The sequence below is a fragment of the Bombus pyrosoma genome, linkage group LG3 (assembly GCF_014825855.1).
Source record: "Bombus pyrosoma isolate SC7728 linkage group LG3, ASM1482585v1, whole genome shotgun sequence".
Lineage (NCBI taxonomy): Eukaryota > Metazoa > Arthropoda > Insecta > Hymenoptera > Apidae > Bombus > Bombus pyrosoma.
In genome coordinates, this window is record NC_057772.1 from 3,241,776 (window position 1) to 3,262,123 (window position 20,348).

The 20,348-nt window shown below is 39.6% G+C and overlaps 2 protein-coding genes across 4 annotated transcripts in view; both read left to right on the forward strand.

Annotated features, from left to right (window-relative positions):
* Positions 1-18,077, forward strand: part of LOC122566280 (ras-related protein Rap-2a) — a 28,564-nt gene extending 10,487 nt beyond the window's left edge. Inside the window, exons 1-4 of one of the 2 annotated variants that reach the window (XM_043723337.1) lie at positions 6,052-6,292; positions 13,813-13,923; positions 14,893-15,316; positions 15,491-18,077. In XM_043723337.1, the coding sequence (XP_043579272.1) occupies positions 13,829-13,923; positions 14,893-15,316; positions 15,491-15,790 (819 nt within the window). In that variant the 5' untranslated portion in view covers positions 6,052-6,292; positions 13,813-13,828 and the 3' untranslated portion in view covers positions 15,791-18,077. Of the gene's footprint in view, positions 1-6,051; positions 6,293-13,812; positions 13,924-14,892; positions 15,317-15,490 lie in introns of those variants that run through there. The other variant, XM_043723336.1, reaches the window with a different exon arrangement.
* Positions 18,078-18,410: 333 nt separating this feature from the next.
* LOC122566339 (coilin) lies at positions 18,411-20,282 on the forward strand. Of its 2 annotated transcripts, XM_043723450.1 has the most exons (6): positions 18,412-18,856; positions 18,924-19,213; positions 19,308-19,406; positions 19,491-19,807; positions 19,869-19,974; positions 20,059-20,282. In XM_043723450.1, the coding sequence occupies exons 1-6, from the start codon at positions 18,624-18,626 to the stop codon at positions 20,220-20,222; spliced, it is 1,209 nt and encodes a 402-aa protein (XP_043579385.1). In that variant the 5' UTR covers positions 18,412-18,623; the 3' UTR covers positions 20,223-20,282. The 2 variants fall into 2 exon arrangements, with proteins under 2 accessions (XP_043579384.1, XP_043579385.1); XM_043723449.1 differs by having other exon boundaries at positions 18,411-18,856; positions 19,308-19,807.
* The last annotated feature ends 66 nt before the right edge of the window (positions 20,283-20,348 follow it).

Sequence of the window (20,348 nt, forward strand, 5' to 3'; positions counted from 1 at the left end):
GACACGGATTTAATACGTTGTTGATTATGTTCGCTTTATTTTCACTCGATGAATATTACATTAATGCGATAAATAATTGCACGATTCAGTAATCACTTTAACACGTTATTATATTTGAAAATATCTCTCCGATTTTCGCCAATCTTACGAGTTATTATTTGCCTCTCGAATGTTTAATCGATAATAACATTACTGGCCTAACTAAACATAATTCGCCAAACGCGCCACAATTTGAACACATAAACGAAATTACACGGGGACATCATCGTTTAATACAAAATCGATCAGACATCCCCGCGGAAGATGACAAACTGTACTATACAAATTGCGTTCGTTGTATGCAATCTCATCTCGATCAGTAAACGCTTCAATCTCCGATCGCGCAAATGCACGTCGAAATCCACTGAAATCTTTCATCGAAACCGATATTATTTCCGCCAAATTCTCCGTCAACTCGTAACGCTGCACTCCATAATCGACTATCAATACGAATTAAAAAAAAGAAAAAAGAAAAAGCGATCTACGTTCAGTTTAATGCCCGTTTCGAAATTAATTCCACGGAACAAGTGCGTTAAACGGATTGTTTCCACATGACTAAAAAGTCAATTTTTTATGAAAGCTTTTCAATTACAACCCGTATGAATGATCGCGCGATAACTCGTGCAAATTATTTTTTAACAAACTTTTAACTCGGTCGATTTTTGTATGAAATATTATTCACGGCTGATGAATCTTGTTCTCGCCAACTGCGATCGTTTGTCTGGGATATCGACGAGGGATGTTTATCGTGACGTAACAGTGAACGAAATTTTTCTGCTTATTCGTCGGACTTTTCGAGAGAAAACGTCGCTGAATAAATTTCGCGTGGCAAGAGAAAAAGACATCCTACGGGCAAGGAATTTACAGACGCTAAGCGAAGAATAGAACGTTCGACGATTTCTCTCGTACAATGGATTTCGCGTGTCGCAGAAAATTGCACGGTTTATCCTCCTCCGTACATTCTGTCCACCCAAACGAACCCACCGGTCGATCTTCATCGAACTTTAAAACGATATTCTCGCCACGGTGCTTTCACCGCTTCATTTGTATTTGTGGCCCAATCTCTATCTTCGATCGTGGTTTATTTCCTCTCTGACATTGTTTCGCGACAAAATACCGGCTATAACGCGGCAATTTTTCTCCTGCTCCTTCGTCATCCTATTTTCGAAGCTACTTTGCCATGTTTTGAGTCGATATCAGAAACCTCGCGGACGATATTCGACAAAGCTACAAGGTAATATCGTTGGCTTCCGAGAACTAATTTCTTCGCAATGTTCTTGACTCGATGAAATCGTTAAACCTACAGAACAACGTTTAAAGTGTAAACGATACAAATTCGTAGACGCGAGTTCCGAGGATTTTCGTGTCACGGTCGAATTTCATATTCAACTCACGATCTCTTCATTGTTTTCTCTCGAAAGCGGATTTTGTCGCGAGAAATCGTTTGCCCCGGTCGCATCCCGCGTCTATTCCATTGGAATATTGCTGTCCCAACTCACGATTCGGTTTGCATTTCCGTACTTCTTTCGTTGACCCCGATTCTTCGTATTCGACGTAACGCCTCTGCGCATCAAGACCAAGACACAGTCTCCACGAACCAAACGAACGTGGAAATTGAAATCGACCGGATTTGTGTGCGAGAATCGAACGCACGGGACCGATCAGAATCCGGCACTGGCGCCGTGGAGAAATGAATTATGGAAAGTAGACATTAAGATTCATGTTATCGCGAGAACTTGTACTCAAGCTGCACAAGGGAATTAAAGTTTGCTTCATTGTTAATCGAAGCAAGCGGATATTAAAAGTCGTGGGAAGAAAAATTGAATAGAATCTGACACGCGTCTTTGCGAAATTACTTTTTTACTGTATTACTAAATTACCTAATAATGTCGCCAACGAACTATCTGATAAAGAGAAAATAATTTTATCAAATCTGTAGACTTACTCACGAAATCGATTATCCTTCGACGAGTCCTTTTCGAATACGAGCTGTAAAAAGAGTAAAAGGAGTAAAATTCAGACTTAAAACTGAAACAAGCACGTATTTTGTAATATACGTTACGGTTAACGTGGAGAAAAATATCACGAATTCCGCTCGACTACGTGTAATTGTCCTCGTGAGCGGACAGCTCGTCATCGTTATAATTGTAACCCTTCGTGGAAGCGACGCGTATATTACGATGATGTTTCGAAGTTTCATAGGTCGACACCCTTTAACGAGCGGTTGGCGCCGTGTTTTTTTAATGAGATACGATTTTTTCCCCGACTTATCGGAAGGAAGGGGCCATAGTCGATGTAAAGAGACGCTCGACTAACCCCGTAATGATATTTGAAATTTATGCGTCGTTGCGAGCTGCTTCACCACTTATCGAGCATCGCGTCGCCTGCGTTATCGCGGCTTAACCCAAATACGGGGTAACAAGTGTCACGTGCGTTCTCCTGTGTCTACATTGGAACACAGATGCGACATATTGTTTAACAAACGTTCGTCTCTACCGCGAGCCACGTGTTTCTACCTCGTGAAACAATTTTCCTGATGTAAGTATCAAACGTCATGGGATGGAGATTTTTGGAATTACGTGAACAAACTCGAGGGAATCGAAGGGATCTAGGCAGAGGAGAAGCGGCTGGGATTCTAGCCTACTTTTTTTCCCTCTGTAATTTAATCAATGTTATTGGCAGACCTAGAATTTCGAGTGGTCGACATCAGTCGGTCGGATTTCGATTCTTGTATCTGAACGAAAGATCAGCTGGTATAAAATCGAGTCGAGGAATTCTCAAATTCTCGTTTTATGCTCTGGAACGTTACAAAGCAGATGCTTAGCATCGGATTAAAACGAGAACAAACAAAGTTCTTTCTTATATTACTCAAACTTAAATCGGACCGAAAATGATGGAAAGAAGACAGCAGGGTTAAACAATGCGGACAAAAGTTCCTTTTTAAGACAGAAAGTTGTATAAAAGAAAGAAAACTTTGTGCGGAGTAGTGGATGCTTTTAAATTCAGTTCAAAGAAGATTACACATGAGCGCAAGAATCTCGAGATAAATCACGAACTCGAGATAAGAGACACTTTTCTATTTCACTTAACATGCATATAAAAGTTCCTCGAGATCGTTGCAGAAGATACAAATGGAAGATTTGCCAAAACTAGGCGACGCAAGCTCACGAGAGAGCGATTCAAGCGGGCGTTCAAGCGTATTACGAGGCCAATAGTCTAGTCTAGGTATACCCATGGAGCGACAGTGGTATTAAGAGAATCTTCGCGATTAGTATGAGAACTACTGACCTCTTTGAAACTCTCGAAGATTGGGATTAGTCTATATCCAAGTGTCTGCTTTACAAATCCTCTGCTTATCTGCGCCGATGCACTTCTGGGATTTTACCAAATTAATCATTAATCAAAGAACCAATATTCATGTTATATTTATACGTTAACCTTTAGTATATTTTAAGGTGATATATGTAAATGACAGAATGGAATAATAACAAATGACAGAGTAAATGTCAGATATATATATTTTTAGCAATTTTTTCTATGCATCTTGTTATTAATTAGTTCTAACCTATGAGAACGAACGTAGAGAAAGATCAGTTATAAAAATCTTTGCAAACAAGCAGAGAAGTTCCGCATCACCTCCGAGCGATACGTTTCTATGCACAGCTCTTCTCAATGATTAGATAATAAATTTACATCGTATCGTAATAGATTAATAAAACTGTTTAGACAATGTCTATATTTAAAGATAGACCAAAGGGCTAGGTACATTGTCAGTTACCGTTTGTTATTTTCCTTCTCAGAGACTATGCGTATACTTAAATGTCAAGAGATAAAAATAGAAACTATAGGACTCACAAATTATACGCGCTAAATGAACATTTTGAACGAATAAGATCGAAGATTTTTGGTAGAATTTCCATTAGACTCGGCAGAAACATTCTTGCGATAAAAATGTTATACCAACAAGACTGCCATCTTAGTATACAAAGGGTTAATTGCGATGTCTGGCGATAGGAAGCGAGGAAAATATCAATTTGAACCAATTTCGCCAGTCTCACGTATTCGTAAGTTTGTGTATTCCAATACCACGAATCAACACAGTACGAGAACCTATCAAAAGCTCATCCTCAAGGGTTACGAAGGAAAAACGAAGTTCTTCTTTATGTCCCTACTTGTTCTAACAATCTTTCGTTTCTTCGAAACTGTCTTATGGGACGGGAGGGAACGTCGAATCACTCGAGGAGAAACCTTTTCTATGGGCGTTGATGGGAAGGAACAGTATTTACCATCGCGTCGAATCTCGTGACAGAATCTACGTTTCTCCTAGAACCGAGAAAACATGTCGTTTCTGCTATTAGTCAGTGCCAAGCAGGAGATGAATTTCTGGTGGTTCGATTTATCCGTCGGCTTAACGTTTATAAATCGCAATGTTCTGAAAGGAACGATCCTCCACAATGGTGCGAGCAGAGATTTCCTTTTGGAGATAATTCCTGATAAGAAATCGATCTTGATGACGTACGAGAACGTCTTTTTGAAACATTAAACTCCGTTTTGAAACGATAAAGAAGTTAGCAAAAAGGAATAAGAGGGCGGTGTATCGATGCTCAAGAAGAAGAAGAAGCGACTCATCCATCAATCAGAAGTAACATATTTATCAATCTCCCTCGAAACATATGTCACTCGTCCAAAAAGTAGTTTTAAACCATCGTCGACGTCATTAGCATCGAACCGAGACGGTTCGCTCCAGCATCGACTAGCTAAACAGGCCAACGAAACTAGAGCAATTGCTTTCCATCTCGTTAGAATAATTCCAGAATATGCAAGAGGCACGCGCAGATCTGGCTACGATCCTCGATACAATCCACAGCCCGAATCTCATGACAAACGTCACGTCGTAAATTGCCGTCGCCGCTCGTAAACGCAACGATCACCAATAAACGCAACGGGACGATGATGCTCGTACCGAAAAAGCCTCGTAATTCATCGCGAATATCCTCGCTGTCGAAGAAGCGTCTCCTCAGTGGCGAAGAGGAAGTACCGTTCGTACCATTAACGTTGGGTTCAACGACGCGGGGACGAGGGACGGCTGTGGCGTCAGCGACACCAAAACATCGACCAAAAGCAGAGTAACGCCCTGAACGTCCCAGTTGGACCGAGTTCAGTCGAAGGCAATAGTAAATTTCTTGCGTGTCAAGATTGTAAAGAAAGACGGCTAGAAGGAGAAAGAGAGAAGGAAGAAGTACCGAGTACGTTTAGCGCTCCCAAAATGTCTCCGCTATCGGACAAACGCACACGTACATAAATTCGTGTAGTCAACAGCGTGATTCACATTCACGTTTGTTTACTTACGAGCATACACCGATCGCTGTTGAGAAAATTGTGCGAGCAATGACGCGACCCGACCGCACATTTGTAAAGGTGAGGTCGACACACGCGTATCGCTCTGGCCACGTTTATATAAGTTGTGCGTGTATTTTATTCAACATCGCATGAAACAAGGCCACAGGAAAGGACGAAGAGGCTTTCTCGAAGAAAGGAGTTACTTTTGTTAAGGGACTGTTAATGGTATCTATAAAACTGAACCTCGTTGAGAAATGGGAACGATGAACGCAACTACTCTCCTCGACGCGTATTCTGGAAGACGACGTTGACTAAAACAGTAGCCATCGTACGTCCGACCGCGTAGTCAACAACCTCGTTGTCTTCGCGGAGAATGCTCCATTAATATCGCGGTTGTCCGCTACATTAAGGTCAACGAAAAGCAACGTGTCGTGGCTTTCGGAAGCTGGCCAACGGTTGGCAACGAACGCGCATAACTCATACACGATCTGGCCGGTTTCTCTCGAAACGTCCACCCTTCGTACGCGCACGGGAAGTGTTCTGGATGATCACTGACGGCGAATGACGAGTGAATTTTGTTACCCAAGTTGACTGGATCGCGTAGAATGAAACGCGAGCGACCGGTCAGGTTTCGATGCGTCGTTACGTGTACTCAAATACGGCCATATCATCACGTCATACGGATACGTAGTACGTAGAGAGGAAGAGAGAAAGAGGGTGTGTGTACGCGCGCGGTGGAATCTAGTATTGGACGATAATCAGCCGACTATGTGTGTGGATATAGAATGGTTGTGAATGCGTGCAGGAGGAAAGTGGAGCAACGACCGGGAAGTCAGTCGGAACTAGCCGGCTCCATGCTGTCGGGTTTCGTCGTATTGCACCGATCCAGTTCAGACGAGTCGGAGTAAGGGCGGTGAGTACGACGTCGCCAATGTCGACGAGCAAGAGGGGCGCGATTCCCTTTCGGTTTTGCTAGTTTTTTCCTCATAGACACGACTTTGGCGTCCCGTCGAGTCAGAAACTCTAGGCACACGCCCCCTTCTTTCCTTATTTCTTTCTCTTTCTCCTCTTCTTTGCTCGCTCTATTTCTCGCTCTGTTTCTCCTTTACCGTCTTTCCTTATTTCGACCCTCGACGAGCTCATTGCGCTCTTTTTCTTCGACATCGCGTTACCAATATAAGAATATGTCACCGTAAGGACCGTCTCGCTTCCTCCACGAGTTACTTTCGAGCGAATGCTTGAATTGAACGCCGTCGGACGTGGAATAAGCTGGCCAAGTCAGCACGAGGAAAATATCGTTCGAGGAAACGCGCACCCGATGCCTTGACGGATCTTGTTATTCTTCGACCCCACGTGGTTCAACTTGTAATTTCACCACCCTTGCTCTTCCTCTCTGTGTTTTTCCTCGCACACGCTGTGATTAATCGAACCGACCTCTCCGTATCCTCGTGAATATTCGTTTCCAGTCCTTCGCACAGAATAATTTATAGCCTTGTTATATAACGTTATGAATGATAATAAACTTTCAAAAATCATACTCTTCTACATTTCTCTGGATGCGCGTTGCGCGATAATGGATTTCCAGATAACAGCTATTTCAAATATATTTATTAGTTTTCTTAATCGAATACTCAATTGGCTTCGTATGATCAACGGTAGTTCGTCAAAACACGCATCCACTGCAACCACAGAGTAACATCCGTGAGTGTGCAACACTGCTCGAAGACGATCGTTCGAGTATCGATTATCGTGTAGGTTCACGGGAAGAGTCTTAGCTGGCCGATAAGTTGTCGCAAATTTGTTGCCATTATTTCGTAGTGTCTAATTCAAGAGGTCGAGCAAGGTTGGTGAAGATATTTTCCGCCAGAGCTCCCGTGCCATTTATACCATGTTTACGTGTGTCTGCCACCAGTAAATACCTTTATGACGGTAAATGGCGTGGGATTTTTAGACGGTTCTGTGACGGCCAAACCTTTTTACGTTACATACAAATTTCCACTCAAGCGTTAACACACCCTAAACGAGGGATTCTATAGGCGCCGTACTCTCTTCGCTTCATATCTCGATCATTGTAAGAGGAAACGCGTTTGATTTGCAGTTTACGCTTTCCCTCGTTAATATTCATTGGATAAAACGTCGCGTCGTCGTGATGGAATCGTTTTAACTCGGATAGTAAACGCGAGGTACGAGGTTCTAGAGAATCTTCTTGTGAAAAGTAGTCATCGATATAGTTACAATCAGAATGCTTATTCTTATGCTGCGAATATGTTATGAATATGCATGCGGAGCGTCGCAATTTTCTTAATTAAAAGGTCACTCGCTCGACTGAGAAGCAATTCGGTATAATGGGGAGCATTTTCATTTCTTGACAAAAAGTTGGTAATGAGGCCTTGCTTCTTGGAAACCTTGGATCATCAGGAATTTCTTAAGACCTTTGTGGTCGCAACGAAAATGTTAAAGAGATCGTAATTAGAATCATCGCCGAGAAAAGGAAGTCACCGACTTCAACGAAAACAAACGAGATTCGAACGGTAATTACAGCTGACTACAATTATAATCGTCAGAATTCGATGTAATCTCGACAATAAAGCACGAAATATGTAATCGTGAAAAATTTCCAGAAAGATCGTTCCTCTTTTCCCTCCTTTAATTACTCTTACTGTTTGATGGAAGTTAACCTCCTCGAGGAAAAGTTTAAAAGGTCTGAAGGTTTAGTTCACTTGGGGATATGCTTTCTAGGAACGTGCGCTAAATGAAAAATAAATCGGTCCTGGGAATCAACCTGTACAGATCGGTAGGAACCCTGCAGCGGAATCAAAATTACTCGTACAATTCGACAACGGAAAACCCTTGGTTGGCTTCATGACCCGACGCGGGAACCCTACGCCATAAATCACACGCAGCGAAAGGAAAAACCATAGAATAGAATCCACGTGGAAGAATCGATGTTTGTCGAACCGTTCCATGGAAGGTTGCCTTTCGAAACTTCTTTCTGAAGTACAGCCGTCTTCGAACTATCTTAATGCTCGACCCGCCATTTACTCTTCTTGAAATACAATTTCAACGACTTCCAGCACTTTATTCTTCCCTACGTTTCCGACTATTTGATATATCAAATTCGAATCTGAAAAAATTCGAGAATTCACTTGGCGCGTCATGCGAAAATATTCTCGAGTTTTTCCCTAACGTAAAGGGAAACTTTTTCATCTTGTAATTACAAAAACGAGAGTATGATAAAAAAAAAGTCTTCAAGTCCAGAGAAAAATAGTATTCGCTACGTGTAGGGAAAAGTCCTTAAAAAAATACAAGTTGGAAGATTATCATTTCGATGATTTTAGCAGAAGGTTCAAGAGAAAGTACATGTAAAATATCGTTAGAACACCGCCAGAAATTTCTGAAAGAATACGCAATTCGAGGAACGAAACATTCTTCCTAACTTTGAAAATATTAACTTTTCAATTAATATGCGTTATAAATTTTCTTCCTCCGTTTGATAAATACTATCTATCTTTGAAATTCTAAGCTCATTTATTTCACTGCCGTATATAATGTTTGAAACAAAATCGATCCATATAGAGACAAGATCCGTGTTCTAACAAGGAAAGTCAATCCGACGCGGAGATACACACGTAGTCGAGCGGTTATCCGCGTTGCAAGTCGGATTCAACGTAAAGTCAACGTTAAATCGACGCGACATCCTTTATCGGAAAACAGTCAAGTGACTTTTTCAGCGACCCGTTAACGCTGGCATTAACGCAGTCATTGAATTTAATTAATGTCACAGCAGCGACCCGTCGTGCCATGACGACGCATGTCAATTTGATCGTTGCACGCCCAAATCCTCCACTCTTTGTTCCTAGCTGTGGCTCTCTTCCCTCTTTTACTCGATTCCGTACTAAAATGTATCGCGAAGGTCGACGAAACAACGGCGTTTAAGGTCCGTTCCGCTTATCCGCCATCATCGACTCGTTGGACAAATATATTTGCTCGGACCTGTTTGTCGAAAAAAACACGGAGTTAGAGTGTCAGATAAAAGGAGAAATACGTCCGTCAAATTGGAAATAAATCGTTGAGGACTTTATCGCGACGTGGTATGCCACTTGATAAACCGACACAGCTACCCGCATCATTTTTCTAGTTAATCTGAATATCGATCCGAAACGTATTACCCGCTTCCGCATAATTTTAGATTCTCGAACGATACCCGCACCGAATTGCGTCGTCGTTTCGATCGTCACTGTATTTCATCGATAAATTAAAATCGGGTCTCGTGGAAACTGGCTGGGAACACCTACCACGCTCTTTCCGTGCATCTAAGGGGAGGATTATGGTTGCAAATGGAAGAAAACAGAAGTCTAAGAGATACGAGAGTCTGAATCTACTTAGCTCGGATTATTTCGAAAAGCCGGGGATTTCGAGATGCATTTGATTACGCGAACAACGACGTAACGCTATCAGTCCGGATACTTTACGTTCACGTGACTTATTTCCACTTTCTGTTCGTTCAATTTCCCAGCTGTACGAAAGGATTCGTTCGCCTCTGGAAGGACATTTACAATCCTATCGAGAAACAGTAAATTTTAATTCCACGACGAAGACGGGTGAAATATTCGGCCAAACGGAAATGAAACGGTTTCAAGTATCGTCTATCATGCGCGTTTCGTGCGAACGTTCCTGGTAATAAGCACGATTCCTGTTAGTGAAAAAGCTTCTAAAGATTCGTAGAACCATAACTGTTACCCTCCCTCGAGAGGGATATCGTTTCTCTACGGTTAAACAATAAATCGCAACGCGTATATTTGTGCTACCGATCGTCCCGTTTCTTAATTGCCGTAATTTATATCGGGCGACATACTTACGATAATACGAATCGCGGCAGCCAATTAACCAAACAGATTTTGACGCGACAGGTCGCTTCCTACAAAACGAAACTATACCGATCGACCTCGAACGCACTGCGATATGCCAGATTTGGAAATGTTTCGTATGGATGGAAATAAATTCTCGTGGAACCAGATTAAAAGTTAAACCGGCGGATCGATGGTTTACGAGGGTAATATCGCTGGAAATTGTTGATCAATACTAAGCGTCGATATCGGCTCGTCGAAGCTTTATGAAGCAATAAGCGCGAAGATTAAAACGTGCGCGGAGCACTGACCGAATCTCCTTTAACTCTTACCAATTCTATTCTTTTTCACTTTCGACGTAATTGACGTTAAAAGTAGATTCTCGATAAAAGTTTCAATTACCTTCTTGTTATATTTGACGAGTTTATAAAAACTGAAGTATACGCTCCGCAAGATAGATTGCGATAGTATTTAGAAAAGAGCTGTCAGAAATTAACGCGCCAAGAATTTTAACAAGTAGCTACTTTTAAGCGTAATTTATAATGGCTGCAGGGAAACAGGATACACGGCATTTGCAAGCAAAGCAGTGTGATCCTGTAGTGCGCCGTGAAATCCCTCGACCGTCCGTTTTTCTCGAGCTTCACTTTTCTTTAAAGCACGCCGGGTTCATTACTCATCTTTATCTATAGCCACACCACGGTTATAACCCATTGAAATTTTTAACGAAACAACAAAGCCATTCCCTGTATGAAACAACATGGCACGTTAGAGGGATGTTAAAATACCATCTCGCCGTAAAGTGGCCGATAAAAATATTATTTTCTTCGTGGTAGCCAAAATCTCTCTGTTTTCGTGTCTTTGATACATTAACTGGAAACATATGAAATGTCTTCTTTATCTAGATTACCTTAAGAATATCATTGTATATCATTTATACATTTATGTATTTATACGATACATTGTGATAATTTATCTGCCATATAATTTACCGAATAAAATTAAGCGTCAATTTATACTCTTGCGTATTTTTACTCGAAATACTGTCAGAAACTTTATGGTATTCTCTCCGCAATAATATAACGGATACGTACAAAATTTAATTCATCTTCCTCCATGAATATAAATTTAATTACCTCGTAGTCAAAGTCATAGATAATATTAATATTGTATTTGATGGAATTACTACTAACGAACTATACTATTCGTTTTCCAGACGGTAAATCCTAAATTTCCAACGTAGTTTTTTATCTCCTCTTAGCAATATTAATTTTCACAATAAACAGATATATAGATTTTACAATATCTAAAACAATAATATTTCTCTACGACAGTATTGAAAGCATTATACACATCTCGATGGCACATATGTGTCAATTGTAGCAACACGGTATTTTCATTGGTAAACTCGTTCTGATGAAAAACATATTTATCATAATAGAATAATACGAACATTTGATATATTACGACCTAATACAATATCGCGCTGATAATACGCCTGGTGTTGCACCGAACTCGAAAAGTACAATCAAAACAATCGGAGACGATATCAGCGAGGTTTTCACGCGGTTGCCTGGCAATTATCGTTACCGTCTATCGATCTACGAAGTCTTGTCCCCGAGCAAATACGTACACAACAGGCACGTTATGTCGTGAAACACGCGTATCATTTATCCAGATAGGAAATTGCGTTACGCGACTGTGAACATAAATAGCGGCAAGTTCACGTGTTTATTCACAGGGAATAAAGAATCGGTCGGACAAGATCAGAAAATGTCACCTACGCAGAGGAACAAAAGGTCACTTATGGATGCCTTTCAGAGTTTTTTTTTTTTTTTTTTTAATAAAGGAACGATTTTACGCGAATGAAATCCAAAGATGAACGCGCATTTAACGCCGTTACGTTCTTTCAACCAAATTGCATCTTTCCAACGGTAAAGAAACAACTCCAGTTCGAGCAAAATATACAAGAATTGTTACTGGCATGCGTAATTTCTTGTTCCAATTTTACGTTAAACGACTTCTTAAAAAATTAAAAGTCTTTCCGCTTGTAAAATAAATAGAGATTAACAGGTCACAGCAAAGTTAAGAAAATGTACAATTTACATTTCGGATTGGAACCAATCGCGATATAAGTGGAAATATTGGATAACCGCTAACGAATATTCTTTCATTTCACGATATCCGTTCCTACCGATCTTCGTAGTTCGTTAAATATGGAAATAGGAAAGTTTCCGAAAGAATTTCAAATTACGCGCTTCCTTCTGGGGAGGAGAATTCTCAATGCAGGTAAAATCGAGAAAAAAGAAGAAAGATCCGCGAGAAAGTTGTTGAATAAAGTACCATGGGGTAAGAAAGTAGCGTCGAATGCGGCCAAGAACTTAAGACGACATCTACGGGTATAAATTCCGCGTATTCATAATTTCCTTTAGAAAGTGCCTTGAACGAACGTTACGTATAAGCTGCGAGAGAATCAAAGCGAATAATTTTCTTGGCTGGTTGCGAATTAATAAGCCCACCATAAACCTATGTCCTAAAAGGATCCTCGCGTCTTAATGCGGGCTTATCACGCGCATAAAGGATGAATCAGCTGAAACTAATCGTATTTAGTTACCGATCCACTCGGACGGAAATTATCCTAGCGGAATCGACGTTCAGATCCAACGCGATCTCTCGAAACTTGTTAACAGACGAGTACCCTTGTCCAATAAAGGCGTAAACGCTTCCTTCGAGCCGCTTAAAATTCGTTCCTTTGCTTAAATTTCTCATTTAAACCAACGTGACTCGTCCTTCTTTAATTTCCTGGGAAGGTTTTCCTGGAAATTACGGTTGTGGAAATCGAAAGATGTTAGCGGATTTCACGTAATGAATTGGTTCGTACGGTTTTCCTCAATCGGGATTGTCGTAGCACGATTAAAGTCGTCAGGTCGATCGATACGATATTTGATACGTGTGACTCGCCCCACTTTATCAGAAGAGACGTGAACATCTATCTGCCTATCGTAGGTGGATCAATCGGTCGCGGTTGCTCCTATGGACTAGCTTTGTGCCAGCTGTTCGAAACTTTTAACCACATGCATACGCCGTGGAACGTAGAGAGAGAGAGTGTCGCCCAACGTTAACCGTCTCCAACGCCCATAAATTATGCAAACTAATTTTGAAAGTCACCGACGAAAGATAAAGGCAAATTATGGAATTAAATTTAACGCCGGCGTTATACGCGTCGGAGGCGTTTAAAGAGATTTCTTGGAAAGCAACTCCGTTGATACACAATGTAAAAGAGACGATCTGTAACGTAATAACGAACGGTATATCGGCCTCTCTATTGCGACTTTCGCGTTCGTCGTTCCATGAAAGAACCATAATTTTGCGTGAATCATACGACGCTGGATGTCAGGACGCGATAGACCTTGGGCTTCTTTGAACGCCGCGTGACTTTCCTATCGATCGGTGCAACATTTTGTTTCTAATTCCTCGAAATCATAAGAAAATGATACTTCATCGTTAAAACGTTACCCTACGAGAACTAGCCTTTGTCAAATCTTTTCCTCTTCATTCATCGAACGTTTTCATGATGTCTGTTTTATAGGTATACCTCTGCACAAATGATGAAAGGTCGGCATCAATTTCGTCGTCGTTTCAGTCTACAACCGTCGTCGTTGAAAGAGGGCCAGGAAGATGGAACGACGAAAAACATTAGGTAAGGAGATTTATACTTTTCAAGCGTCTCGAAATCTGTCTTATTCGCGCTCGAAAATCCTTCGCCTCGACAAGAAAAAGAGAATCTTCTTTTTCTTGCCCCTAAGGTGCTTCTATCCGTATTCTTCGTGCTCCTCTGTTTCCTCTTGTTTCACAGAGAACGAAGCTACGCTGCTTTTACAAGCGTTGACTGATTTCCTTCCTGCATTCGCGGAATACACTATCGCCGCTAATACGGAACAAACGAAAGAATTACACGGACCCATGGGAAAGAACAAAACGATTTACGGGTGAAAGTGCGTTTTCCATCGTTCTCGAAATGAATTCCAAGCATCAACCATTCTTTCTGCTCTTTTTCCTCTTCTTCTTCGCTCCCCTTCCTTCCTCTTCGATCCCCTGACCTCCTCTTGACTCGCTCTTAAGCTAGGTCGAGCTTTAATTTTGTGGCTAGTCTTCGCAAAAAGGGAAGCTCGCGCTCTTCTCCTTTGTACGCTCGGTAATAACCGCGTCTGACTTGTACTCGTAATAAGCGTGGATGATTACGGAGATACTTAGGAACAGTTGTTATCTGGTGCATGCAAAAGCATCGGTGCACCATCTCCGCTTGCATGCTCTATACACAGCAGATATTCCGGCGACTAATAGCGACTCAAATTCAGGACAGCTTCTACACAAAACGTATATTCAATAACGCGTGGAGACAGTGAAGGGGATCTTCAATGTTCATTAGCACTATTCTCTTCGTCAGGACGTTATCCCCTTAAAGACGAGGCAGTTGGCTCTCTTCTTATCTGTCCCCTGTGTTTCGTTCTAAGCTACAAGCCTGTTATTAACTGTTTTTCAGACTATAGGTGTTACGCGAGAAAAGAAGAAAAAACAAATAAATTCATTAGAACGTTACGTATCAATCTTTTCAATGTTTCTTATAATTTGCTAGATTCTATCGAACATATTTCTAAATATATTTCAGAAATGAGAGACTGTCAGAGTCAGACAGCGGCGGTGGAAAACAGGTGGAGAGTTCCATACGACACAAGATCGTGGTGATGGGCGCCGCGAAAGTTGGCAAATCCGCGATAATTAACCAGTTCCTCTACAACACATTCACGCCAAAGTACAAACGAACGGTAGAAGAGATGCATCACGGTGATTTCAACGTTTCCGGGATACATTTGACGCTCGACATCCTGGACACCTCAGGCTCGTACGAGTTTCCGGCTATGAGAGACCTATCCATCAAGTCTGCGGACGCGTTTATTCTCGTTTACGATATTCACGATGCTAACACGTTCCTTGAGGTGAAGACTCTGAGAACACAGATCCTAAACACCAAAGGCGCCGTGCCCATTGTTGTCGTTGGCAATAAAGTCGACGTGACCGACTCGGCACAAGAGGTAACTTTTATCGTGGCCGAATGCGACAGACTTCTTTCGTCTATGACGTTCAATTTCTATATTTGATTTCGACAGGTCTGATTTTTTAAAAATTCGCATTTGAAAATTTGAATGTGAAAATTTGAATATGAGACGTTAAATTTGTATTTGAATTATTTTACACGCTTGTTCCAGGTGGACACAGACAGCACGAGAGAACTAGTGATCATGAAATGGGAGAACGGCTTCGTAGAAGTGTCTGCCAAGGAGAACCTGAACATTTCGCAGGTGTTTAAGGAACTACTGATACAAGCGAAACTGAAATACAACTTGAGCCCAGCGTTGAGACGTCGTCGCCGGCAATCATTGCCGCCACCGCAGCATTTGAATTCCCGTAGCAGCAGCGCTCACGTTCCATCGCCGGCGCAGCTACAGCATTTGCAGCAGATCCGTGAACGTTCCGAGTCCAAGAGGAATTCCTGTATTCTATCGTAAAGAGCCTCTCGTCGCTACTGATCCAAAAGCTGATCTAAAAGAGAAAGGGTGAGGGAATCGAAAGAGCGAGGGCAAAGCTATGCCGCGACGATTCTATTAGCGATTCCGTTCACTGTGATCGATCGATGTTTCCCGCTCGACGTTCCGACGTCTCCGTACGACACGTTCGACACGCTTCGGATCGATCGTCGAATGGCGGATCGAAAGAATTACACGGCTAAAGATGTCGTAGACGAAAAGATAAAGGCAAACGTTTAGCCAAGGAAATTCAGCATTAGCGGTAATTTCTTCTTTTTCATTGGCTGAGGATTCGATATCGTTAAGATTATCGAAAGCTAAAACAAAGTAACATAGTTTCCGAGTTAAAGATTCCGCCTACAATTTCAAGTTGAAAATGGAGAACACTTGTCTTAGAAATGGCCTCTATTCGATTGGAAACTTTATAATTCTCGTACGGTTATCGTACCGTTCGTGATTTTCGTAGTCCGACCTTGAAACATTTAGGTAGCAAATTTTCTTAAAGAAACGAGTTTCGATTATTCCATGTTTATCGTTCGACAATTCGATGTGCGTAGCGCGAGTCAACGTACTTGATGTGTCTCTATTTCGCCTCCGATTAGAAGATATATCCCGAAAAATTTGAAGCTCTTGTTCCAAGGTAGAAGAAAACACCACGAAGAGATCAATGAAACACTCTGCGATTAAGCTGACAGCGATAATTATTCCTTGTGACATAGTCGGTTCGGTTCTCATTCGCAATCGAGAAAAGAAAGATCCTTATTCTCCTTTCTCGATGCAAAATGATTTTAAAGATTTTATTCGACGTTGCTGATCGATAAAATGTAAACTGATCCAAACGGCATATATGCCGTTGTTAACATAATTATTCCGAATTATCAAACAGTAGAATTCCATTTTTACAAATATATCAAAGTATCTTACAAAGGTATCCTATTTCAGGGTTGTTTCCCACTGCCCACTCACTATCTTATTATCCACTTACGGACACGTACAACGGCCAAACAATATTTTATAAAGCATTATTGGCTAGTCGATTAATCTTACATCAAGCACTTGCCTACGCTGTTCTTTATACCATATATATCGTTTAATTAAAGAGGTTAATTTCCATATACATATATATACATATAATTTCCATTTCCATATACATACATACATATATATATATATATACACATATTTGATCTATGGATTATAAAGTTTGCGAATATGTCGCGATAGAAGAAACGTTCTATTCGTTATTTACGACATATAGACACTTCTAACGAGACGTATTGGAAAAACGGAATATCGACTTATTTGTCAATTACGATGAGCGTGAACTTATTGTACACGATTGCCTTGCCTAGAATCTGAGTTACCGTGAGTACAATAATGTTCAGGTGAAACGAACAACCACGTACAAATTCTGATCGATTGCAGATAGCTTTTTAAGTAGTATCGTTGTACTTGGTAAAATTGCTAATAACGAGAAAGTAGCGTGTACGATTTCTGTTTACTTAATTAGGTAACAGAGATAGAGGTGTCTATAAATTTTAAAGGGAATACTATGCAACGATCATTGATTTTAAGATTAGATGCAAAAGTTTATTACTTCGCGTTATCGCATGATACATAAATTTATCGTTTGTGAAAAACGTTTGTCACGTGTGTCACGTTTTCGAATCTATTATTCAGATACAAAACCAATACATATACGTTAGTGTAAATGTAGAAAGTCTATGTAAATAACAGAGCATTGTGATGTGGATATCTCGTTGAAACGAAACCCACATTGGGTATAATTTTACATAGGTATATCGTAATTAAGTAGCCGCGGGTCAGCACGTAATTTAACGCGTTCAACGATTATGAAATATCGCACATCACGATAAGAGGATAATTTATTTGAATGTAAAACAGTTCCAGATCAAAGCTATTTAATCGCTCCAAAATTATCTATTATAGACGAAATCCTTTGCTGAAATCATGTATTTGCCTGACCTGTGCAATCGCATTATTTCGTGTTACTTAGATTAATGTTAGACCAATCGGTTTAATAAATGAAATCTTATCATCACACTATGGAAATCTAAAGAATTTTACGACGCGTACAATAAATCTACGTTATATGGAGTTTCTGAGCAAACTGCGCTTAACACGACTGTAACTATTTTTAGCGTAGATGTGGAAAAAATATGTGGTAACAAATTATTAAGTAGTCTAAGCCCTTGACTTTATATCATTGTGTTACCAGAAATTAAATAAAAGATGGATGTCATATTTAACTTCCACATAATCTTGTTTTGTCTCATTTTATCCCTTAAAACTTTCATAATATATATAATATAAGATACTTTTCTACGTATTTTACGTACACAATAAAAGCTTAGTTCTATGGTAAGTTTTTTTATTTATATTTACTAGCTACGAACAAAGTGCTAAACGATTCTAGGTATTACAGAATCTTTTTGATTGCACCATAGATAAAGTACAGGATAAATTAATTTCTTTGTAAAATTTTGTGTTGAAATTTTGTTCAATGGAAACTGAAATACCGACTTCACGAAGATCAAAGACTAATTACAGTAAGAGTAATTATCGATAGATAGTCAATATTTTTATATAACGGTTAAATTATTACTTTACCTCTACAATATTTTTAAATGCAATAAAAAACCTAAATTCATTACTGCGCATATACATCTGATTTATTTTTTAATAATTTTCGGTACGCGTTTAAATACACATGAGTATACGTTTACGCGTACATACGTAACCGACACAGTGAAAGCATAACGTTAACAGTGAAAGCATAACCTTAAAAGAAAATATGAACCGGACAAATTTCCGTATTAAACTCGATTTGTGCAAATACCATAAAGATCTGCATCGTTTTTGTTGGATTTTTATTGATTCTACTAAAATGGCAGATATAAAGGATATAAAAGATCATATTAAAGGACTGTTCCGCATTAATGAGCCATTTGATTTGTTTCTAAATGAAGTTGAATATTTACCACCTAACGAGGACGTACGGATTTTGAAGGAGAATGAAACAGTTTTGTAAGAATTCTTGCAACAAAGGTATGTGATATTGTAATAATGTATCATTTCAGTCAAAGCGTTGCAGGGTTTTACCCAAGTCTCAACTAAGCCATATTCAACTAAGCAGTACTCAACTGACAAATCAGCTTCATTTATCCGTAAGCACCCCAATTTCATCAGTAGAGACAAGTAAACAAGAAAATAGTTCTGCACATTCGGAACAAATTGAATCAACATCGATAAATTCTTCGACATCTCCAAAAGAACCACCTCAAAAAGAGCAGTTGCCGATTAATTCTCCTGCTGCAAAGTCAAGCCCTATGCAACAGGAATGTGTGGCTGATACAATAGACAAATCCCAAGATACTAAAGAAAGTAAGTAAAACAAAGTAAGCACCTTGGTTGAATCAAAAGTGTAGTATTACTTATTTATGGTATTAAGATCCTATTTGTTTATATTGTATTACAGATAGAGAAGTTCCTTATGTATGTGCAAGGAGAAAACGTGCACGAAGACGGAGAAGCTCGAAACTTGAGCAACCACTGTCAAACGAAGAAGACAAATCTAGTAAAGCTTATGTTATAAATACTAAAGTTGTCCCTCTTGGTAAACATATTCGTTTTGATAACGTAGATGACAAAATTTGTCTAGAAAATCCAGGTACACGTCCAGAAACGATAAGAGGAGCCCATACTACTATATCACCTGTTCATGAACTTACAAATTTATTATCAATGGTTAATAATTCTACTCCACCTACCTTTGAGAATAACAGGGCAAAGAACACGGTGAATGCAAAGTATCTAAGCAATGAAGTAAATGGAGTCAATGCATCTCTTGCAAATGTCAGTGAAAGTATAGCTTCAAATAAGAAATTAGGAGAATCAAAAGATTTTTTGAATGCAGATTTTGAAACATATCCAGTTATGACAACAAAACCAAAAATTAATAATATTATAGCATTTAAGGTAATTTTTTGAAATATTAATTATATTTTTAATCACAATTTTACATGAAATTCATTTTTAGATGCTCAAAATTGGCTCAGATTTTACACCACAAGTATCAAACTTTATAGTTGCAGAAGTTGTATCTTGTAGTCCAGAAAAATCACTATACATCTTTAAAATATTACGTATGTGATTTTATATCATTAATGTATCTCGAAGATATACCTATATATTTTTTATTAATTACAATCTAACATTTCTCTGTGCAGAAGGCTTGTCAGAAGTGCAAGTGCCCGTTGGAAAATTTAACTGTATGGAAGAGTCAGAGGAACGTGCAATAAATGATACAATTAAATTAAATTATGCACAAATAATGAAACCTAGACTAGTATCTGTGTCAAACACTAGATATTCGTTTCCGTCGATTTCCTGATCACTTAGTTAATAATTTCATATACTTTTTTATATATTTTAAACTAAATATTTTTGTGAATAAAATTAAATATGTTAAATAAAATTAAATATGTTATATATGTGAATATATTAAATATCTTTTGAA